At 42.1% G+C, this 24,519-nt stretch overlaps 1 protein-coding gene across 2 annotated transcripts in view; it reads left to right on the plus strand.

The window, feature by feature from the left end:
• LOC124141851 (RB1-inducible coiled-coil protein 1-like) overlaps positions 1-24,519 on the plus strand; it is a 55,795-nt gene that overhangs the window by 26,483 nt on the left and 4,793 nt on the right. For both annotated transcript variants that reach the window (XM_048400262.1, XM_048400263.1), the window contains 14 exons: positions 337-523; positions 1,381-1,462; positions 2,318-2,376; positions 3,044-3,144; positions 4,356-6,276; positions 7,022-7,138; positions 8,952-9,039; positions 10,052-10,145; positions 15,454-15,573; positions 16,192-16,237; positions 17,179-17,226; positions 18,000-18,061; positions 18,268-18,395; positions 23,829-23,899. In XM_048400262.1, coding sequence (XP_048256219.1) covers positions 337-523; positions 1,381-1,462; positions 2,318-2,376; positions 3,044-3,144; positions 4,356-6,276; positions 7,022-7,138; positions 8,952-9,039; positions 10,052-10,145; positions 15,454-15,573; positions 16,192-16,237; positions 17,179-17,226; positions 18,000-18,061; positions 18,268-18,395; positions 23,829-23,899 — 3,124 coding nt within the window. The remainder of the gene's footprint in view (positions 1-336; positions 524-1,380; positions 1,463-2,317; positions 2,377-3,043; positions 3,145-4,355; positions 6,277-7,021; positions 7,139-8,951; positions 9,040-10,051; positions 10,146-15,453; positions 15,574-16,191; positions 16,238-17,178; positions 17,227-17,999; positions 18,062-18,267; positions 18,396-23,828; positions 23,900-24,519) is intronic.

Below are 24,519 nucleotides of genomic sequence, written 5' to 3' on the forward strand. Positions count from 1 at the left end.
AATATATTCTCCTTTGATTCAGTGGTTGAAACTTGAGGGTAGTTGTCGATACTGTGATGATCTGTTCGTTTCCATGTAATTTCAATGTAATTCTTTTTTGCAGAAGACAAACACGTTTTTATTGTAAATGTAGGGACTGTGTATGCGCTGGTGAAGTACTCCATTCCTATTCACTTTATAGATGAGGTATATAAATTAGCATCGAATTTGAAGGGGGTCGCCTCATACATGGGGTTGCTTTGTAGATGGCAATATACAATGCTTGTTAGATAGACTTGTGGTTGTTGAAGCAGAAGTAACTGAAAAAGCATACTAACAAGCCTTTTGTGTGTCAAGGTGGGTGATGTTTGTGGAGAAGAAGATTTGTGATGTTGATGGGAAGCTGATGATATACCGTGAGAATCTGAAAAGGCTCCAGAAACGTCTGGACATTCTACACCAGATTCACGATGCTCCCCGAGTCTATGCGGAGCTAGTTGTCGAGGTCGTCAGAAGGAGGAAGTTCTCCACACAATTCCTGGAGGTCAGTTTGGCATAAAATAACTTGGGAGAAGGCTCTTTTTGAAAAGTTGACCATAGAAATATACCAGGCTTGGGTTTCACTTTGACTAGACCAATCTCTACTGTGGCTTGTCATCAGGTCACTCCTGTTTTTTTTTAACTCCAGTGGGGAGGTGGGGTAGCCTAGCAGTTAAAGCGTAAGTTTGTCATGCCGAAGAGCCAGACTCGATTCCTCTCATGGGTTGTGATATTGCTGGAATATTCCTAAAAGCGGAGTAAGACCATATACACTCATTCACTCTAACTTCCAGTTCTTCCATGGGGTTTTCACGGTAAAGTGTTCTCTCACACCTTACTGAAGTGTGCAAAGTGTGGATCTCTTGGGTCACACTTTCTTAATCTAATGTTTCACGGATTTATTCCAGCTTTTCCACACAAGACTGGTTGAAACAAAAATAAATAACTATGTCAAACTATATTTATTGATATGATAGTCATTCTGCCATGTAGTTAAAACTGCAACTGGCTTCTTGATCACTGATAGAGATGTAGACATGGAATTGACATATAACATTTCATTTTTTATATGAGGGTCTATATTACTAGCGGGAGACATAAAAAATATATATATATTTATGTTTCAATTATTTTTTTTCCAGATGCTTTTTCAGTAGGGGCAGTGGGTCCGTGAAATGAACGATAAAAAATGTGTGTCCTTAGCTGTGACCTGAATGATTTAGTTTTCAATCAAATCCAAAGATGTTCATCAATACTCTGAATAATAATTACTGCTGTGATATGGTTAATGGTATTGTTGCAGAAAACAGTCACTTGCTTCCAAATCAGCTTAGTTTATGTGATGTTTGTGTCTGTCCTCAGTGGGCAGGCAACCTGGCTCTGGAATCTAGTCAGCTTCAGACAGATGAAGTCAACAGGAGACAGGCATTCCTCACAGAGCTGGGTAAGCACCACAGTCATCTCAAACGTATCTCATATCTGTGTGTGAACATTCTGTTCTGTGTGTCTATCTTCATCTGTTTCATTTAGAGATGATGGTGTAGAATTTAGGATTCAAACAATGCCCTTATATCCTACAATTACCATGGCATGTTCTTGATATCTGCCTCAGATATGTCTTCAGTATTGTCAATAACTGTGTAATATGCTACTCATGTTATGTGATACTTTTGTTTCCAATTAGGTCAGATCAATTTATTTTCTTGTATAAGAGATCTTTTGCCCAAAATTGTCTTAAGTGGAGGAGGGAAAAAAACACAGCCCAGAGCAATAAATATTGATGCATATATGTGCATGCAACAGTAATCAGCAGGAAGTGATTTGATTGGTAGATGACAAGTTATAACTGCAGAAGAGTTGCTTCCCCTCGATAAAGAAATTGATCCATATCATAGTGCTGTTGGTTAAATATTAAAAATCCCCAAAGGATGTTTTTTCATTTATTCTTTTTCAAAATCAGAGAAATATCAGTTGAGTAGATTCGTATACAAGAAAAAACATTGGTCTGGCACTAGTAGGTTATTGCATTGGCATGAAATACGAAGGATGTCAATGGAGATGTTATACAAGATAAAGGCAACTCCTAGCCTCCAGCACAGGAACTGGTGTAATGTAGAGTTGACTAAGGAACATATGTTATATTTGGGATTACCATGATTACACTTTCTTAGTGAAGTTTAGTAGTTTTTTGGGTGAAGTCCCATCCTAAATTTGAACCCACACTCTCAGAGTTGGCAGTGTTGTGTGCAACAATCTCCTGATCCTAATGAAGTCTCAGACAATGAATTTTCTGTTGCAGGCAAGCACTTCCTACAGTCCTTGTTCCAAGGGTTTGAGGACATTCCACCTGTGTTTGCTGTGAGTAGCCAATCTGATGAGTGAGTGAGTGAGTGAGTGAGTGAGTGAGTTGGGTTTAACGCCGCTTTTTACAGTATTCCAGTTTTATCGCGCCATGTTAGCTTAATGTGGGAGGAAAGCCCGAAGTGATGCAGGTCTCAGACGATTACCACTTTGGTGAAACCCACGAGCATGGGTATGGTGCTGACAAACCTAGAAACATAATTTGGGCGAACCGGGATTCGAACCCACAATCATAGGTTTCTGGCGTGCCCAAGGGATGCAACTCTGCACAGCGAATCGTGGCGCCTCAGACGACCAGGCCACCTGTGCCCCCTGCGAATCTGATGACCAACCTGTCAGTTAGATGCTGTTATGTGTAACATATATGTTCTGTTGTTTTTGTTTACCCCTGATTGTGTTATTGTATGAAACTCAACTGTGTGAGATCAGGCTTCAAATTAATAGACCATGCTATATTGAAGGGAGCTATAGCAAGGGAACACTGTATTGGGACTGCCATACTTCAGCTGATTGAAGGTGACAATGCAGTTTTTCATGCAGATTGGACATCTTGCTTTACTTGTTCATTCCTCTGTTTGGAAAAGTCTACTTGTGATCAAGCTTGTGAGAATGAATTGTGTTACCTATTCTAATGTCACTGTTTTGTTCTATTTGCCCATATCAGACCGAGGCCCCTGAAGAGTTTGACCAGAGGCTTCCTCCCATCACAGACGATGACATAAAGATGCTGCGAGACTCAGTTCCTGAACTAGCAGACAGACTTAGGTAAGCAATATCAGCATTACAAATTGGCACTAGTCCTGTGGTCCTTGCCAACCTGCCCAATAGTTAAGGTATCAGGCTAGAAGAAATTTGCCATTCTTAAGCATGTTAAGGGTTTTGCTATATGTTATCATTATAAGGACTAGTGGACTAAAACTGTTTGTTTGTACTGCTGAATATTACAGTCATGCTTTAGACCTTCTAATAATTGAGGGGGCGGTCGGGTAGCCTAGTGGTTAAAGCGTTCGCTCGTCACGGCGGTTCCATTCCCGACATGGGTACAATGTGTGAAGCCCATTTCTGGTGCCCCCCGCTGTGATATGGCTGGAATATTGCTAAAAGCGGTGTAAAACCATACTCACTCACTCACTCACTCTAATAACTGAGTCTAGACAATGAAGTAGTTGACAGCATTAGCAACAATCCAGATGTACCCTCAGTATTACTCATGGAAGTGAAGTGAGCCCAACTCCATGCTTGAACGATTGAAGCAGTGTGTTGAGTAGAGGCAGCAAGGCTGTGTCACATGTTGCATGAGAATTATAGATCTTTGCGCTCACTGTTTTTCATCCCTTGAACCAGGCTGCGGATTTATTGTTTGGTTATCAACTACACTGCAGATTGGGTGTATGTATTAATGGATGATGGAGGCACATAGTGTATGTAAACCCCATGGCGTACTGTCGAATGGTTGCAACTAGGGCTGGGACGGGTAACTCGGGTACGTGGGTTGGGTGGGTACTGAGTAGGACCCGTAAACCCACAGGACTACCCGGACCCGTGGTTAGTCATGTGATATATATTGTTTAATGACAAAAATTATGCATCCATTCCTTCTGACTTTTCATATGGTTGAATAAAGATACAACTTAAGTCAACTTCAGTGTTTGCATGACCAGATTGTTTAATACATGTGTCTAAGTACGTTTTGCCAGGGCTATGGTAAAAAAAATCCCAATTGGACATTTTGTACCTATCTCTTGAGGCCTACAGTGGGTACCCGGGTAGGGTTGGGTAATAGGGGGGTGGGTACCCGGGTAGTTAATTTTGACTCGTCCCAGCCCTAGTTGCAAGCACATGTCCATTTGTTGCTTGTGAAAAGCATAGAGCATTATTCAGCCCAAGGGGAATTGAAATCGTGAAGATAATTCATGGTACAACACGTTTCTTTGATAATAATTAATGTCCAACAGTTGAGATGTTTTGTGTTTCAGCATCCCGTCCTCAGTGGCCGTGGGCGAGAGAATGACCCTGCACACCATGATGTCGTCGGTCAGTGACTCCACCGTGCAATGTGATGCCATGGTGTGTCGCAGCCTCCCCGGCACCATCGGGTCGTCGACAGCAACGTCTGACATCACTGTCATACAGAGTCAGGGAGACCACCAGTTTGTGCATATAGAGAACAGTAACCTGAGTCTCAAGGACCAGGTTGCAGCATGTGGGCCTCATGCAGACATAAAGATTAAACCCCAGATTGTGATTGCTGACAGACCAAACTTCCCAGTGCCACAAAGTCTTTCGGAAACTTTGACCCAGGAAATGAGGGCAGAGGTGAAGGCCAAAGAGGAACTTGCTGGGAAGGCAAATGTGATGAAAAGTGCGAAAGGTTCTCAGAGTGTGGATGGAATTAAATATGTGAAAATGTCAGACAGTGCTGACGGACTTCAGTCGTCTGGAGAACCGACCAAATCTTCAGATAGTGAGGTAGGAAGTGCTGACAGGAGCCGTGAGAGTCTGCCAGGAAAGAAGTATCATGGGAAGGGTCATCTAACAGCTGACACGTCACCTGAAGTGGAAACCTCACAGGAATTCACGACAGCCGATTTCTATATTGATGAGTCGATGCCTTCTTCCATGACAGACTCTCCACCCAATAAACACACTAGTAGTGGTGAGAAGGTCACCATCACTCAACAATTGGTGGAAAAGACACAATCAGTGGCCAAATTGGAAAAGGAGTTGGTTGAAAATCAGAAAAAGCTCACAAGTTCACAGAAACAAATAATTTGCTTGAAGGAAATGATAACTAGGGATATGCCAAAGCTACGAGAACTACATTCAGAGCTACGTAAAACTGTGTTGTCAGACAAAGAAAGTTTGAATAAGCATGTTGATACGTCTTTGAAAAGCACAGTGACTGCATTGACATGTTTTCAGGACAATGTTACGAAAATGCATGAAGAGGCTTTGAATTTGTTGAAAGCCGAACATGTAAAGGCAGTGGGTGTTCTTGAAAACAAAATTGATGAAATATCTAAGAGTAAAAATGAATCACTAAAGGAAGTCAGTACCCTTCAAAGTAAGCTTCAGACAGCTGCCACTGATCTGGAGAAGCTGAAACTAGATTATGAGAAGGAGAGCAAAGGGATGAAGGAGAAGTTTGAGGAAGAGAGAGATGACTTGATACGGAAACATACCCTGGAACAAGAGGTGGAACTGGACAAGGTCCAGTCAGAATACAAGATCGAGTTGGACCAGTACGAAGGACAGGTTCGGGAACTGATGGATAAATTGACTGAAGCTGAACAGAATATTAAGTTGAGTACTGCTCAGATTGAGAAGGAAGTGAACCAGCTTAATGAGAAGTTTGATGAGGAGAAGGCAGCATTGAGAAGTTCTCTTGAAGAGGAGTTCAGAAAGAGGGAAAAGGAAAAGATTGAGGAGGTTCGGGATGAAACCGTGAAGGCCAGTGATAAGAAGATAGAGAAACTTTTGTTGGAACATGAAAAAAAGCTGAAGCAAGAAATGGGGAAACTGTGTCGAGAGAAAGAACAAGCATTGCTGGACCAGAAGGATGAGCTGGAGAATATAAGTAAAGCATATGCTAGTGACAAAATTGAAAAACTGAACAGGGAAAAGGCTGCAGAAATAAAACAGATGCAAGAGCAGACGGAGAAAGGGTTTAATGAAAGACTTTCTGCTCTTGAAAAGGAACATGGTGAGAAGGTGTCAGGACTTAAGCAAGCATTTAGCATCGAGCGAACAGAGCTTGAGCAGCAGCTGAAGCAGCTGGAGCGGAGTGCTATGAGCAGCACAGAGAGTCAGACTGAAGGGCAGGCGGTGATGGCACTCAGTCAACATGAACAGCAGATGGAGGAAGCACAGATGCTGTTGAAAGAGGAGATGGAGAAGGTGAGGCATAGGAGAATGTCTCCTGCAGTTGCAGGGGGCACGTCTAAGGGCCAAAGTTGCATGGGGAACACCAGGAACCTAGGATTATGTTTCTAGGTTTGTAAGCACCAAAAGCGTGCTTGTGGGTTTCGCTAAAATTGTAATCATCCAAGATCTGCGTCATTTCAGGCTTTCCTCCCACATTGAGCTCACACGTTGTGATAAAACTGGAATACTGTTCAAAAGCGTGTTAAACCCAACTCACGCACTCACTCATGCAGTTATAACTTAGTAGTTTGTTGTGTCGTCTTTTTATGTCATTAAACGTATTGTTGCATGACTCAATGCAGTTGTCTCTCTGACAGGCCCTGTGGAAAATAACCAAAAATATGGGGTTACTATTCCTTGAGCAATGAGATTTTCTACTCCAACTTCCAAGACTGGTCCTACAAAAAGAAAGCAAATTAACAGTTGTGAATGATTTATCCACACGACCCATGACGATCTGTAGAATAGGTCTTCAGCAACTCATGCTTGCCGTAAAGTCAGGCTTGCTGATGCATGTCATCGTATCCCAAATGCATGGATCGATGCTCATGATGTCAATCACTGGATTGTCTGGTCCAGATTTGATTATTTACAGACCGCCGTCATATAGCTAGAATATTGCTGAGTGCGGCATTAAACAACAAACAAACAAACAAACAAACTTTTATCCACACATTATTTCCTGGCTGATGACCTGCTAACTGTGTCTCCTTGACAGGCTCTGCGGGAACAGAAGGAGGTGTATGAGAAGGAGATAGAGGAGCTGGCCCAGAAGTTGGACAAGGAGAAGGACGACTCACTCAGCATGAAGACCAGCATGACTGCAGAGAGACAGGTAAAGCATATTCTCAGGACACATATCCCTGTGATGAGCCTTGTAGGAGGATTCCCTACACTGTTCATCAAGGCTGTAGTTTGATAGTATGCTGAAACGGCATACTAGGGCAGAGATGCCAACCCTGTTTGAAGCTGCACAGTTTGATAGGTGCTTCTGCACAGACTGAAATGGCATACTAGGGCAGAGATGCCAACCCTGTTTGAAGCTGCACAGTTTGAGAGGTGCTTCTGCTCAGACTGAAATGGCATACTAGGGCAGAGATGCCAACCCTGTTTGAAGCTGCACAGTTTGATAGGTGCTTCTGCACAGACTGAAATGGCATACTAGGGCAGAGATGCCAACCCTGTTTGAAGCTGCACAGTTTGATAGGTGCTTCTGCACAGACTGAAATGGCATACTGGGGCAGAGATGCCAACCCTGTTTGAAGCTGCACAGTTTGATAGGTGCTTCTGCACAGACTGAAACGGCAAACTAGAGCAGAGATGCCAACCCAGTTTGAAGCTTTGGAGTCATCAGTAGGGTACATAAGCATGATGTCATGTGAAAGTGAGCAATGTGAAGAGTACCATGCAGTGCAGGTTTTCGCTTCGACATTTTCGTTTGGCCTAGACATTAGTGAAACATTGGTACACATGCCCTGATGCTGGTATTTTACCCGCGTGTGAGAGCACCACTGTTTTGAAAAGCAGGGTGATAAAATCTTTAAAATAAACTGAAAAAATTAATCCAATTGCCTTATTATGATTATACCTCGAAATCAAATATCAAGGCAATCCATAACCATAGAAAATTGTTTACATCAGCATCCAAAAAGTGTAAAATAGTGGTTCCATTATGGCATAGGACAACCTCATTATTGACATCTATCAGGGCCACATTTCAACAAGCACGCTTTATTTTGTATATTTTGTATAAAAATTACATTCACTTAAGAAAGCATTTAATTCAAGGTGTTGTGTGGGGGCAAGCTCTCCAATCCTCCAGTTATTTTAGCAAGGTGACAAAAAGTAGCATCGGAAATGCTGCATGCTTTTCAGAAGATGGTCAAAGCTCTCGCATGGTCAAAATTCATCATGTGACAATATTAACTGTATTGCAGAAAGACAATGTAGTGCTTTGATTTCTGAGGAAATATCAGTGTACATGCAATAAGTTCCCTGTAGACTGCTTCACGTCACCGGTGCACTAACTATTTGCTCTCTTTGATATTTTGCGCAAGTAAATAATTTTGACCAAAATGTCAAACATTTTAATAAGGGGAGGAAAAGCATAATAGCATAATATTTGGCTCAAAAACATAATTATTATACAAATAGCATAATGGTTGGCATCTCCGCTTGGGGTGTAAAGATTTATATATGTGGCGATACAATGTATCAATGTCAAGATGCTCAGAATATACTGCTATTGACATCAGTGTATACAAACTATTGAGATCCATCGTGTCCATTGTGAAACCAAACATGATGAAATGTCTCTATCTTAATGACAAGGAGTGCTACGGACATCAACTTCCTTTTTATGCATCCACATTGTGCCCCTTCTGATAAATGTCGGGGTGGTCGGGTAGCCTAGTGGTTAAAGCGTTCGCTTGTCACGCCAAAGACCTGGGTTCGAATCCCGACATGCGTACAATGTCTGAAGCCCATTTCTGGTGTCCCCCGCCATGATATTGCTGGAAAATTTCTAAAAGCGGCGTAAAACCAAACTCACTCACTCACTCACTCTGATGAATGTATAATAAAAAAATGCCTTTGAAGACTCTCAATGTTTTATTGGTTCAGTCATTTAGCTGAATGTTTGTTTGCAGGTCCAGTTCAATGAGGCTGTGAGTCGGGTGGGGCAGGAGAAGGACAAGATGATTGATGAGGTGAAACAACATCTGCAGGAACAGACAGGTGGGTGTACACATAACACTGGGGGAGGGGGCATGGTTTAGTGAACCTCGGGGTGAGGGTGACTAGTGGCATACGGCTGAGGAACAGACAGGTGGGTGTACACATGACACTGGCGGAGGAGGCGTGGTTTAGTGAACCTCGGGTGAGGGTGACTAGTGGCATACGGCTGAGGAACAGACAGGTGGGTGTACACATGACACTGGGGGAGGGGGGCGTGGTTTAGTGAACCTCAGGGTGAGGGTGACTAGTGGCATACGGCTGAGGAACAGACAGGTGGGTGTACACATGACACTGGGGGAGGGGGGAGCTGTTTAGTGAACCTCAGGGTGAGGGTGACTAGTGGTATACGGCTGAGGAACAGACAGGTGGGTCTACACATGACACTGGGGGAGGGGGCGTGGTTGAGTGAACATCGGGGTGAGGATGACTAGTGGCATACAGCTGAGGAACAGACAGGTGGGTGTACACATGACACTGGGGGAGGGGGGAGCTGTTTAGCGAACCTCAGGGTGAGGGTGACTAGTGGCATACAGCTGAGGAACAGACAGGTGGGTGTACACATGACACTGGGGGAGGGGGGCATGGTTTAGTTAACCTCAGGGTGAGGGTGACTAGTGGCATACGGCGGAGGAACAGACAGGTGGGTGTACACATGACACTAGGGGAGGGGGACGTGGTTTAGTGAACCTCAGGGTGAGGGTGATTAGTGGCATACGGCTGAGGAACAGACAGGTGGGTCTACACATGACACTGGGGGAGGGGACGTGGTTTAGTGAACATCGGGGTGAGGGTGACTAGTGGCATACGGTTGAGGAACAGACAGGTGGGTGTACACATGACACTAGGGGAGGGGGACGTGGTTTAGTGAAATCATGGGATTTGAATCCCACATTCAGGCATCGTTGATTCATAAACCTACAAGATTGAAATTTAGAGATTGATATATAGTGAAATTTAATTAATATTCACATGGTGAGATTTTCACCAATCTATACTGTATTTTGTGTTTCAGACAAGCTGGAGTCTGTGTCCAATGAGAAGCTGTTGGTGGAGAAGGACCTGGACGAGATCCGGGCCAAGCTGGAGGAGAATGACAACCAGCATAGGTAAAGACTGGGAACATAAGATGTGAATGAAGGGGGATAATGGGAGGAAAAGAGATAAGTGTCGGGATCATGGTGGTAACAGAGTTGTGGGGGAACATGGAATTAGGGGGTGATGGTTATGAATTATTTGCGTTGATATTGCTTAGTAATCAGTTGTATTGACTGTCTGTTCCCAGGAGTAAGGAGGCTAACTATTTGTGTTGGTATTGTTCTGTCATCTGTCATTTTGACTGTCTGCTCCCAGGAGTAAGGAGGCTAACTATTCGTGTTAGTATACTTCTGTCATCTGTCATTTTGACTGTCTGCTCCCAGGAGTAAGGCTAACTATGAGGCTAACTATTCGTGTTGGTATTTTTCTGTTATCTGTCATTTTGACTGTCTGTTCCCAGGAGTAAGGAGGCTAACTATTCATGTTAGTATACTTCTGTCATCTGTCATTTTGACTGTCTGTTCCCAGGAGTAAGGAGGCTATCTATTCGTGTTGGTATTGTTCTGTCATCTATCATTTTGACTGTCTGTTCCCAGGAGTAAGGAGGCTAACTATTTGTGTTGGTATTGTTCTGTCATCTGTCATTTTGACTGTCTGTTCCCAGAAGTAAGCAGGCTAACTATTCGTGTTGGTATTGTTCTGTCATCTGTCATTTTGACTGTCTGTTCCCAGGAGTAAGGAGGCTAACTATTCATGTTGGTACTGTTCTGTCATCTGTCATTTTGACTGACTGTTACCAGGAGTAAGGAGGCTAACTATTCGTGTTGGTATTGTTCTGTCATCTGTCATTTTGACTGTCTGTTCCCAGGAGTAAGGAGGCTAACTATTTGTGTTGGTATTGTTCTGTCATCTGTCATTTTGACTGCCTGTTCCAAGGAGTAAGGAGGCTAACTATTAATGTTAGTATACTTCTGTCATCTGTCATTTTGACTGTCTGCTCCCAGGAGTAAGGAGGCTAACTATTCGTGTTGGTATTGTTCTGTTATCTGTCATTTTGACTGTCTGTTCCCAGGAGTAAGGAGGCTAACTATTTGTGTTGGTATTGTTCTCTCATCTGTCATTTTGACTGTCTGTTCCCAGGAGTAAGGAGGCTAACTATTCGTGTTGGTATTGTTCTGTCATCTGTCATTTTGACTGTCTGTATCAAGGAGTAAGGAGGCTAACTATTCATGTTAGTATACTTCTGTCATCGATCATTTTGACTCTGTTCCCAGGAGTAAGGAGGCTAACTATTCGTGTTGGTATTGTTCTGTCATCTGTCATTTTGACTGTCTGCTCCCAGGAGTAAGGAGGCTAACTATTCGTGTTAGTATACTTCTGTCATCTGTCATTTTGACTGTCTGCTCCCAGGAGTAAGGCTAACTATGAAGCTAACTATTCATGTTAGTATTTTTCTGTTATCTGTCATTTTGACTGTCTGTTCCCAGGAGTAAGGAGGCTAACTATTCATGTTAGTATACTTCTGTCATCTGTCATTTTGACTGTCTGTTCCCAGGAGTAAGGAGGCTATCTATTCGTGTTGGTATTGTTCTGTCATCTATCATTTTGACTGTCTGTTCCCAGTAGTAAGCAGGCTAACTGTTCGTGTTGGTATTGTTCTGTCATCTGTCATTTTGACTGTCTGTTCCCAGGAGTAAGGAGGCTAACTATTCATGTTGGTACTGTTCTGTCATCTGTCATTTTGACTGACTGTTACCAGGAGTAAGGAGGCTAACTATTCGTGTTGGTATTGTTCTGTCATCTGTCATTTTGACTGCCTGTTCCAAGGAGTAAGGAGGCTAACTATTAATGTTAGTATACTTCTGTCATCTGTCATTTTGACTGTCTGCTCCCAGGAGTAAGGAGGCTAACTATTTGTGTTGGTATTGTTCTGTCATCTCTCATTTTGACTGTCTGTTCCCAGGAGTAAGGAGGCTAACTATTCATGTTAGTATACTTCTGTCATCGGTCATTTTGACTGTCTGTTCCCTGGAGTAAGGAGGCTAACTATTCGTGTTGGTATTGTTCTGTTATCTGTCATTTTGACTGTCTGTTCCCAGGAGTAAGGAGGCTAACTATTTGTGTTGGTATTGTTCTCTCATCTGTCATTTTGACTGTCTGTTCCCAGGAGTAAGGAGGCTAACTATTCGTGTTGGTATTGTTCTGTCATCTGTCATTTTGACTGTCTGTATCAAGGAGTAAGGAGGCTAACTATTCATGTTAGTATACTTCTGTCATCGATCATTTTGACTCTGTTCCCAGGAGTAAGGAGGCTAACTATTCGTGTTGGTATTGTTCTGTCATCTGTCATTTTGACTGTCTGTTCCCAGGAGTAAGGAGGCTAACTATTTGTGTTGGTATTGTTCTGTCATCTGTCATTTTGACTGTCTGTTCCCAGGAGTAAGGAGGCTAACTATTCGTGTTGGTATTGTTCTGTCATCTGTCATTTTGACTGTCTGTTCCCAGGAGTAAGGAGGCTAACTATTCCTGTTGGTATTGTTCTGTCATCTGTCATTTTGACTGTCTGTTTCCAGGAGTAAGGAGGCTAACTATTCGTGTTGGTATTGTTCTGTCATCTGTCATTTTGACTGTCTGTTCCCAGGAGTAAGGAGGCGAACTATTTGTGTTGGTATTGTTCTGTCATCTGTCATTTTGACTGACTGTTCCCTGGAGTAAGGAGGCTAACTATTCGTGTTGATTTTATTCTGTCATTTGTTATTTTGACTGTCTGTTCCCAGGAGTAAGGAGGCTAACTATTCTCGTTGGTATTGTTCTGTCATCTGTTATTTTGACTGTCTGTTTCCAGGAGTAAGGAGGCTAACTATTCGTGTTGGTATTGTTCTGTCATCTGTCATTTTGACTGTCTGTTCCCAGGAGTAAGGAGGCTAACTATTCGTGTTGGTATTGTTCTGTCATCTGTCATTTTGACTGACTGTTCCCTGGAGTAAGGAGGCTAACTATTCGTGTTGATTTTATTCTGTCATTTGTTATTTTGACTGTCTGTTCCCAGGAGTAAGGAGGCTAACTATTCGTGTTGGTATGGTTCTGTCATCTGTCATTTTGACTGTCTGTTCCCAGGAGTAAGGAGGCTCAGCTCCAGGATGAGATGAAGGAAAGATGAATAAACCTCAAATGAAAGAAACTAATGCTAATTCTAACAGTTACTCCTAAGGGAGTCTTAACACTGTCAAACACTGTCGAACACAGTCTAACGCCAGCTGTCTAACACCAGCTGTCTAACACCATCTCTCTAACCATCTAACTAAAGAACTCACACCAACTATCTCTCTAACCATCTAACTAACGAACTCTCTAACGAAATCTGACCAACTAACTAACTGATGCTCGCTACCGCCTTATATTTGCTCACAACCCTCACATTTCACGTGCAGTCACTGCCATACGTTGGTGTGTTCAGTGAGGCAATGTGATCGTTATGCATCGGGTGCGTTTTGGAGAACAGATTCTTTATTTAAAACTAACACGACTGCACGTGAAGCGCGATCTATAGGCTCCGGGTGCGTTTTGGAGCACTTTGTTAATGACCAAACATGTCTTCAGAACATCAGCATCCAAAATGTGGAAAACAGTGGTTCCATTATGGCATAGGACAACCTCATTATTGACAATCTATCAGGGCCACATTTCAACAAGCACGCTTTATTTTGTATATTTTGTATAAAAATTACATTCACTTAAGAAAGCATTTAATTCAAGGTGTTGTGTGGGGGCAAGCTCTCCAATCCTCCAGTTATTTTAGCAAGGTGACAAAAAGTAGCATCAAGGAGGCTAACTATTCATGTTGGTATTGTTCTGTCATCGGTCATTTTGACTGTCTGTTCCCAGGAGTAAGGAGGCTAACTATTCGTGTTGGTATTTTTCTGTCATCTGTCATTTTGACTGTCTGTTCCCAGGAGTAAGGAGGCTAACTATTCGTGTTGGTACTGTTCTGTCATCTGTCATTTTGACTGTCTGTTACCAGGAGTAAGGAGGCTAACTATTCGTGTTGGTATTGTTCTGTCATCTGTCATTTTGACTGTCTGTTCCCAGGAGTAAGGAGGCTAACTATTTGTGTTGGTATTGTTCTGTCATCTGTCATTTTGACTGCCTGTTCCCAGGAGTAAGGAGGCTAACTATTAATGTTAGTATACTTCTGTCATCTGTCATTTTGACTGTCTGCTCCCAGGAGTAAGGAGGCTAACTATTTGTGTTGGTATTGTTCTGTCATCTCTCATTTTGACTGTCTGTTCCCAGGAGTAAGGAGGCTAACTATTCATGTTAGTATACTTCTGTCATCGGTCATTTTGACTGTCTGTTCCCTGGAGTAAGGAGGCTAACTATTCGTGTTGGTATTGTTCTGTTATCTGTCATTTTGACTGTCTGTTCCCAGGAGTAAGGAGGCTAACTATTCGTGTTGGTATTGTTCTGTCATCTGTCATTTTGACTGTCTGTTCCCAGGAGTAAGGAGGCTAACTATTCGTGTTGGTATTGTTCTGTCATCTGTCATTTTGACTGTCTGTATCAAGGAGTAAGGAGGCTAACTATTCATGTTAGTATACTTCTGTCATCGATCATTTTGACTCTGTTCCCAGGAGTAAGGAGGCTAACTATTCGTGTTAGTATTGTTCTGTCATCTGTCATTTTGACTGTCTGTTCCCAGGAGTAAGGAGGCTAACTATTCGTGTTGGTATTGTTCTGTCATCTGTCATTTTGTCTGTCTGTTCCCAGGAGTAAGGAGGCTAACTATTCGTGTTGGTATTGTTCTGTCATCTGTCATTTTGACTGTCTGTTCCCAGGAGTAAGGAGGCTAACTATTCGTGTTGGTATTGTTCTGTCATCTGTCATTTTGACTGTCTGTTCCAAGGAGTAAGGAGGCTAACTATTCCTGTTGGTATTGTTCTGTCATCTGTCATTTTGACTGTCTGTTTCCATGAGTAAGGAGGCTAACTATTCGTGTTGGTATTGTTCTGACATCTGTCATTTTGACTGTCTGTTCCCAGGAGTAAGGAGGCGAACTATTTGTGTTGGTATTGTTCTGACATCTGTCATTTTGACTGACTGTTCCCTGGAGTAAGGAGGCTAACTATTCGTGTTGGTTTTATTCTGTCATCTGTCATTTTGATTGTCTGTTCCCAGGTGTAAGGAGGCTAACTATTCGTGTTGGTATTGTTCTGTCATCTGTCATTTTGACTGTCTGTTCCCAGGAGTAAGGAGGCTAACTATTTGTGTTGGTATTGTTCTGTCATCTGTCATTTTGACTGTCTGTTCCCAGGAGTAAGGAGGCTAACTATTCGTGTTGGTATGGTTCTGTCATCTGTCATTTTGACTGTCTGTTCCCAGGAGTAAGGAGGCTCAGCTCCAGGATGAGATGTCCCTCCTCCAACAGAAGCTGTCTCAGCTGCAGCAGCAGATTCTCACCAAGTCCGAGATTGCTGTCACACCGCCAGATGTCAAGGAGGGGTATGCCCTATGTAGTCAGAGATTCTGAATTTATTATCATTATTAATTTCATTTTACCAGTTCTTCATTTAATCATCAGTCTGCTATAGTACCTCTATAAAATGCTGTAGTCATTTAATCTTAACCAGCGTCATATTTTCAATTTACTTTTCCTCTCTTTCAAAGAATTATAAGAAGTAAAAAATATTGACCTCAATGTATTTATATATACTTACCGCCAAAAGAAACGCGAACCATAGAAAAATATAGAGAGGTTTGTATGTTAAGAAAAGATGTTTCAAATGTGTACCAATTAATGAGAAAACGGGTAAACAGTCAAGTTTCTTGTATTCTTATCACGATATGCTGCACACGATGTCCAAACTAATCCTGCACGAGTCATGTATCTATGACGTCACCTGTGATGCGTTCATGAGCGTTGGTTCACAAAACAACAGTATGTTCATTTGTGCATTGAACCAATCTTATATCTCTTGAATATGAGTAATTCTTCATATATTAACCAACATGTATGGTATCAACGTTTCTTTTGTCGGTGAGTATAGTTTCTTCAATGTGCTTTGCAGTTAAATGAATATTTTTGCTAAAACTACCAAATTTCTAATATTTCTCTTGCAGAGCATCAGTGGTTTCAATTGAGTCTAAAACATCTGAGTTGGAATCTGTAAGTACATATGTCCCTGAACACTCTCGACAGTATTATGTAGGGCAAACTTCGACATTGAACGATTCAGTGTGAACATACCCTCAATGACTTTGATTTTAATGATTTCAAATATTGTCAAATATAGAGATAAAGATATCCTTTGGGCTTGACCATAGCCATGATCTTGTGTGAATGTTTTCCTGCTGGTGTTTATGTATTGGAGAAAACACGCTCACAAGGTTTTGGTAGACAGAGCATGCCCTGGGGAGAGGGAAAAACCAAGGGGGTGAAGCCCCTGCGGTTTTTCCCGACCCCCAGGGCATGCTCTGTCTACCAAAACCGAGGGAAAGTGTTTTTCCTTTCTTATAAACCGAAAAAAGAAACTTAAAACAACATTTATCAACATTTTTATGTTTCGAACATACTTTCCATGAACCTTAGGAAACGCGCGTAAGATATCTGTTGCTGGCGTACGGATCTTGAAAAGGACATTTTAAAAAACAGTGAGGCTTATCAACACCTCTGTAGCCTCGTGGTACACTCACTTGGCTACAGATATGAAGGTTGCGAGTTCAATCCTCGGGAATATAAAGAAAACATTTGTCATTTGATTTTACATTTCATTACATGTTACAATCTGAACGGAAGTTGTATTAATAAAATACCCAGGATATTATATAAAATCTCAGGGACTTTACAACGTCCCTGTTTATAAGATTTAACCCGACTGGAAAGTAAAACCTCACAATAGGTTTTAATGCCTATAGAAAGAAGTCTCTTGCTTAATGGCGATCCCAATGAATAGGTTTATAAGCAAACCACAGGTATGCAGGTAACATCATCTATACTTGTTACCAGTTGAATCAGAAGGTTGATGTCTGCTTGTCATAATAATACTGATTAAATAATCTCTGCTGTAATACTGTGATGTCTGAACGCTTGACTCTGATACGTTCCAGGCTCTGAAGAACAAGGAGGAGGAGATTAGCAAGCTTCAGGAGAGAGTGGTGAGCTAGTCGTACTCATGTACTCCTTAGACAATACGAAATACATAGTTGATATTGATATACATGTATGAAGTACAGAGTACAACAAGCTTCAGGAGAGAGTGGTGAGCTAGTCGTACTCTTGTACTCCTTAGACAATATGAAATACATAGTTGATATTGATTTATCATCCAAAACTAGCTCCCACAGGAGAAATCGCTTGGGTGAGATCAAGCGATATTATCTACACTGTAGATATCGCTGCAATGAAACTGCATCACAATGCTTTGCTGCCTATTGTGATGTCATTGGTTACCATGACGTCACAATCAAATGACATCACTAATGGCTCTGCTACAGAAGCTGTTAGCAGTACTTTTTACCCTTAAGGCACTGCTTATTAGTGTCTACAAACGGAAAAAGCTTTAAGAATGACGTTGGATGATAAATAACATCTTTAGGGGTAAGAATTGGTCTTTAGCAACCCATGATTGTAGTAAGAGGCAATAACAGGATCGGGTGGCCCGTTTTACTGACTTATTTGATGCATGTCATTGTGCTCTAATTGTGCAGATTGATGCGCATGAGGTCAAATCACTGGATTGTCTGGTCCAGATTTGATTATTTACAAATCACTGTCATGGAGCTGGAATATTGCTGAGTTAAACAAGAAAACACACAAACGTAAGGGGTTACACCTTAAAAGGAAATCCCCACATTAGTAAAGGTGCCTACATTAAAGTTCGTCTACACTACAGTCAGTCATTGGTTCTGATGGAGTGCTTGTTTTCCAGATGGAGCTCTCCATGACAGCCAGCACCAGGACGCTGGCACAGGACAAGGTCTCCATCACAAGGTAGCAACATCTTCATCTTCAGACATGGAATAATATTGTATATAGACATTTTTTCCGTTGTAAACATGAATTTTGCTCACTACGGTAACTTTTTTGTCAGTGGACTTAAAATCTCTACATTTTCTGATGAACATAAAAAGATATTTGATTTACACACACATTCTCTTTGATTCCATGGTTCACATAGTTGTCCCCCTTTGCTTCAGCTGTATGGTGGGGGACCTGGTGCTGCTCTGCCTTGATGAGCGACACGACCAGTATGTTGTGTTCACCATCACCACCACGCTGCACTTCCTCCACACCGAGTGCCTGGACAGTCTGGGACTCAAGACAGGTACACATGCTGGGCTCCTGCCTTGTTGTCAGGACCCGTGAAGATCCGGGGTGGAATAGATCTTCAGCAACCCATGCTTGCCGTAAAAGGCGACTATGCTTGTCATAAAAGGCGACTAAGGGGATCGGGTGGTCAGGCTCGCTGACTTGGTTGATGCATGTCATCTATCCCAATTGCGTGGATCGATGCTCATGATGTCAATCACTGGATTGTCTGGTCCAGACTCGATTATTTACAGACCGCTGTCATATAGCTGGAATATTGCTGAGTGCAGCGTAAAACAACAAACCAACCAACCAACCAACCTTGTCAGCTGTAGAAACTAACTAGTCCACTAGTCCTTATAATGATAACATTTAGCAAAATCCTTAAAAAAAGGGGAAATTTCTACTTGTCCTTATGATACCTTAACTATTGGGCAGTTTGGCAAGGACCACAGGACTAGTGCCATTTTCTACTACTGTATATTGCTTACCTAAGTCTGTCTGCTAGTTCAGGAACTGAGTCTCTCAGCATCTTTATGTCATTACCTGTGATGGGAGGAAGCCAGTTTCTAATGCTGGTTGTACTGGTGGACCATGTGACTTAGACAAGTAAATATGCTAGACTCCTGCCTTTGTTGTACTGTTGGACTGTGAGACAAGTAAACATGCTAGATTCAAGCCTTTGTTGTACTGTTGGACTGTGAGACAAGTAAACATGCTAGATTCAAGCCTTTGTTGTACTGATGGACTGTGAGACAAGTAAACATGCTAGATTCAAGCCTTTGTTGTACTGTTGGACTGTGAGACAAGTACACATGCTAGATTCAAGCCTTTGTTGTACTGATGGACTGTGAGACAAGTAAACATGCTAGATTCAAGCCTTTGTTGTACTGATGGACTGTGAGACAAGTAAACATGCTAGACTCCTGCCTTTGTTGTACTGATGGACTGTGAGACAAGTAAACATGCTAGATTCAAGCCTTTGTTGTACTGTTGGACTGTGAGACAAGTAAACATGCTAGACTCCTGCCTTTGTTGTAAAGTTGGACTGTGAGACAAGTAAACATGCTAGACTCCTGCCTTTGTTGTACTGTTGGACTGTGAGACAAGTAAACATGCTAGATTCAAGCCTTTGTTGTACTGTTGGACTGTGAGACAAGTAAACATGCTAGATTCAAGCCTTTGTTGTACTGTTGGACTGTGAGACAAGTAAACATGCTAGATTCAAGCCTTTGTTGTACTGTTGGACTGTGAGACAAGTAAACATGCTAGATTCAAGCCTTTGTTGTACTGTTGGACTGTGAGACAAGTAAACATGCTAGATTCAAGCCTTTGTTGTACTGATGGACTGTGAGACAAGTAAACATGCTAGATTCAAGCCATTGTTGTACTGTTGGACTGTGAGACAAGTAAACATGCTAGACTTCTGCCTTTGTTGTACTGTTGGACTGTGAGACAAGTAAACATGCTAGATTCAAGCCTTTGTTGTACTGTTGGACTGTGAGACAAGTACACATGCTAGATTCAAGCCTTTGTTGTACTGTTGGACTGTGAGACAAGTAAACATGCTAGATTCAAGCCTTTGTTGTACTGTTGGACTGTGAGACGAGTAAACATGCTAGACTCCTGCCTTTGTTGTAAAGTTGGACTGTGAGACAAGTAAACATGCTAGATTCAAGCCATTGTTGTACTGTTGGACTGTGAGACAAGTAAACATGCCAGACTCCTGCCTTTGTTGTACTGTTGGACTGTGAGACAAGTAAACATGCTAGACTCCTGCCTTTGTTGTACTGTTGGACTGTGAGACAAGTAAACATGCTAGATTCAAGCCTTTGTTGTACTGTTGGACTGTGAGACAAGTACACATGCTAGATTCAAGCCTTTGTTGTACTGATGGACTGTGAGACAAGTAAACATGCTAGATTCAAGCCTTTGTTGTACTGATGGACTGTGAGACAAGTAAACATGCTAGACTCCTGCCTTTGTTGTACTGATGGACTGTGAGACAAGTAAACATGCTAGATTCAAGCCTTTGTTGTACTGTTGGACTGTGAGACAAGTAAACATGCTAGACTCCTGCCTTTGTTGTAAAGTTGGACTGTGAGACAAGTAAACATGCTAGACTCCTGCCTTTGTTGTACTGTTGGACTGTGAGACAAGTAAACATGCCAGACTCCTGCCTTTGTTGTACTGTTGGACTGTGAGACAAGTAAACATGCTAGATTCAAGCCTTTGTTGTACTGTTGGACTGTGAGACAAGTAAACATGCTAGATTCAAGCCTTTGTTGTACTGTTGGACTGTGAGACAAGTAAACATGCTAGATTCAAGCCTTTGTTGTACTGTTGGACTGTGAGACAAGTAAACATGCTAGATTCAAGCCTTTGTTGTACTGTTGGACTGTGAGACAAGTAAACATGCTAGATTCAAGCCTTTGTTGTACTGATGGACTGTGAGACAAGTAAACATGCTAGATTCAAGCCATTGTTGTACTGTTGGACTGTGAGACAAGTAAACATGCTAGACTTCTGCCTTTGTTGTACTGTTGGACTGTGAGACAAGTAAACATGCTAGATTCAAGCCTTTGTTGTACTGTTGGACTGTGAGACAAGTACACATGCTAGATTCAAGCCTTTGTTGTACTGTTGGACTGTGAGACAAGTAAACATGCTAGATTCAAGCCTTTGTTGTACTGTTGGACTGTGAGACGAGTAAACATGCTAGACTCCTGCCTTTGTTGTAAAGTTGGACTGTGAGACAAGTAAACATGCTAGATTCAAGCCATTGTTGTACTGTTGGACTGTGAGACAAGTAAACATGCTAGACTCCTGCCTTTGTTGTACTGATGGACTGTGAGACAAGTAAACATGCTAGACTCCTGCCTTTGTTGTACTGATGGACTGTGAGACAAGTAAACATGCTAGACTCCTGCCTTTGTTGTACTGATGGACTGTGAGACAAGTAAACATGCTAGATTCAAGCCATTGTTGTACTGTTGGACTGTGAGACAAGTAAACATGCTAGACTCCTGCCTTTGTTGTACTGTTGGACTGTGAGACAAGTAAACATGCTAGATTCAAGCCTTTGTTGTACTGTTGGACTGTGAGACAAGTAAACATGCTAGACTCCTGCCTTTGTTGTACTGATGGACTGTGAGACAAGTAAACATGCTAGACTCCTGCCTTTGTTGTACTGATGGACTGTGAGACAAGTAAACATGCTAGATTCAAGCCTTTGTTGTACTGTTGGACTGTGAGACAAGTAAACATGCTAGACTCCTGCCTTTGTTGTAAAGTTGGACTGTGAGACAAGTAAACATGCTAGATTCAAGCCTTTGTTGTACTGTTGGACTGTGAGACAAGTAAACATGCTAGACTCCTGCCTTTGTTGTACTGTTGGACTGTGAGACAAGTAAACATGCTAGATTCAAGCCTTTGTTGTACTGTTGGACTGTGAGACAAGTAAACATGCCAGACGCCTGCCTTTGTTGTACTGATGGACTGTGAGACAAGTAAACATGCTAGACTCCTGCCTTTGTTGTACTGTTGGACTGTGAGACAAGTAAACATGCTAGATTCAAGCCTTTGTTGTACTGTTGGACTGTGAGACAAGTAAACATGCCAGACTCCTGCCTTTGTTGTAAAGTTGGACTGTGAGACAAGTAAACATGCTAGATTCAAGCCTTTGTTGTACTGTTGGACTGTGAGACAAGTAAACATGCTAGACTCCTGCCTTTGTTGTAAAGTTGGACTGTGAGACAAGTAAACATGCTAGATTCAAGCCTTTGTTGTACTGTTTGACTGTGAGACAAGTAAACATGCTAGATTCAAGCCTTTGTTGTACTGTTGGACTGTGAGACAAGTAAACATGCTAGACTCCTGCCTTTGTTGTACTGTTGGACTGTGAGACAAGTAAACATGCTAGATTCAAGCCTTTGTTGTACTGTTGGACTGTGAGACAAGTAAACATGCCAGACTCCTGCCTTTGTTGTACTGATGGACTGTGAGACAAGTAAACATGCTAGACTCCTGCCTTTGTTGTACTGTTGGACTGTGAGACAAGTAAACATGCTAGATTCAAGCCTTTGTTGTACTGTTGGACTGTGAGACAAGTAAACATGCCAGACTCCTGCCTTTGTTGTAAAGTTGGACTGTGAGACAAGTAAACATGCTAGATTCAAGCCTTTGTTGTACTGTTGGACTGTGAGACAAGTAAACATGCTAGACTCCTGCCTTTGTTGTAAAGTTGGACTGTGAGACAAGTAAACATGCTAGATTCAAGCCTTTGTTGTACTGTTTGACTGTGAGACAAGTAAACATGCTAGATTCAAGCCTTTGTTGTACTGTTGGACTGTGAGACAAGTAAACATGCTAGATTCAAGCCATTGTTGTACTGTTGGACTGTGAGACAAGTAAACATGCTAGATTCAAGCCTTTGTTGTAAAGTTGGACTGTGAGACAAGTAAACATGCTAGACTCCTGCCTTTGTTGTACTGTTGGACTGTGAGACAAGTAAACATGCTAGACTCCTGCCTTTGTTGTAAAGTTGGACTGTGAGACAAGTAAACATGCTAGATTCAAGCCTTTGTTGTACTGTTGGACTGTGAGACAAGTAAACATGCTAGACTCCTGCCTTTGTTGTACTGTTGGACTGTGAGACAAGTAAACATGCTAGACTCCTGCCTTTGTTGTACTGATGGACTGTGAGACAAGTAAACATGCTAGATTCAAGCCTTTGTTGTACTGTTGGACTGTGAGACAAGTAAACATGCTAGATTCAAGCCTTTGTTGTACTGTTGGACTGTGAGACAAGTAAACATGCTAGATTCAAGCCTTTGTTGTACTGTTGGACTGTGAGACAAGTAAACATGCTAGACTCCTGCCTTTGTTGTACTGATGGACTGTGAGACAAGTAAACATGCTAGATTCAAGCCTTTGTTGTACTGTTGGACTGTGAGACAAGTAAACATGCCAGACTCCTGCCTTTGTTGTAAAGTTGGACTGTGAGACAAGTAAACATGCTAGATTCAAGCCTTTGTTGTACTGTTGGACTGTGAGACAAGTAAACATGCTAGACTCCTGCCTTTGTTGTACTGATGGACTGTGAGACAAGTAAACATGCCAGACTCCTGCCTTTGTTGTACTGTTGGACTGTGAGACAAGTAAACATGCTAGATTCAAGCCTTTGTTGTACTGATGGACTGTGAGACAAGTAAACATGCTAGATTCAAGCCTTTGTTGTACTGTTGGACTGTGAGACAAGTAAACATGCTAGACTCCTGCCTTTGTTGTACTGTTGGACTGTGAGACGAGTAAACATGCTAGATTCAAGCCTTTGTTGTACTGATGGACCGTGTGACTCAAGACACGTATTTAGTTCAGTTTACAAGTTATCTTGTATACACATTTGCCTTTGATACTGAGAGATTACTGAGAGTTTGTATGTTTTCAGGGCCGAGTGAAACAAGGAAATCCTGGGTACTTGCTGAGATAGTTGATAAAGAATACTGTCAGGCAAAGAAGGTTAGTCCAGCAGTAGACTATAACACATAATGCTTACGATTCCTCTACCTCATTTACATCATTGCCTTAATTCTAGCATATGGCTGCAGTCACACTATAACTAACTTTCAGATTTTCCAACAGAAGTCCTCTTCACTGCCAACTACACATGATAAGTTGTTCCCCAAATTGCACATACAGCTCACCTGTGTGCAAGGTGGGAAAACTGTTACTTCTTTCCTGTGTGTGCAAGAGGACACATCTCCTCATTGGACTGTCTCTAGCACTGGTTGTTTTCACACTTTAGACTATTAGTTCAGTAGTCTAGTAAAAATTCTGCATCACTTCGGCCTTTCCTCCCACATTAAACTGACATGCTGTGATATAATTGGAATAATGTTAAAAGCGGCGTTAAACCCTACTCACTCACTCCAAGCAGAAATTTGCCACGGAGGCCTTGTTCGACTCCCGACTAACTGTCCTATCTTTAGAAGTAGACCAACTTAAGAAGTCGCTGAAGGAATTGGCGCAGAAGACACCCCTGGCCAAGAGGCCACATGGGGGATTGCCTCCTGTTGAACTGTGCCTTTCTACTGCAGCCAGCTCTACGGCCATACGGCTCAAAGGCGGCATGCACGAGA

Source organism: Haliotis rufescens, unplaced genomic scaffold (assembly GCF_023055435.1).
Source record: "Haliotis rufescens isolate VD_foot unplaced genomic scaffold, xgHalRufe1.0.p SCAF_2, whole genome shotgun sequence".
Classification (NCBI taxonomy): Eukaryota; Metazoa; Mollusca; class Gastropoda; order Lepetellida; family Haliotidae; genus Haliotis; species Haliotis rufescens.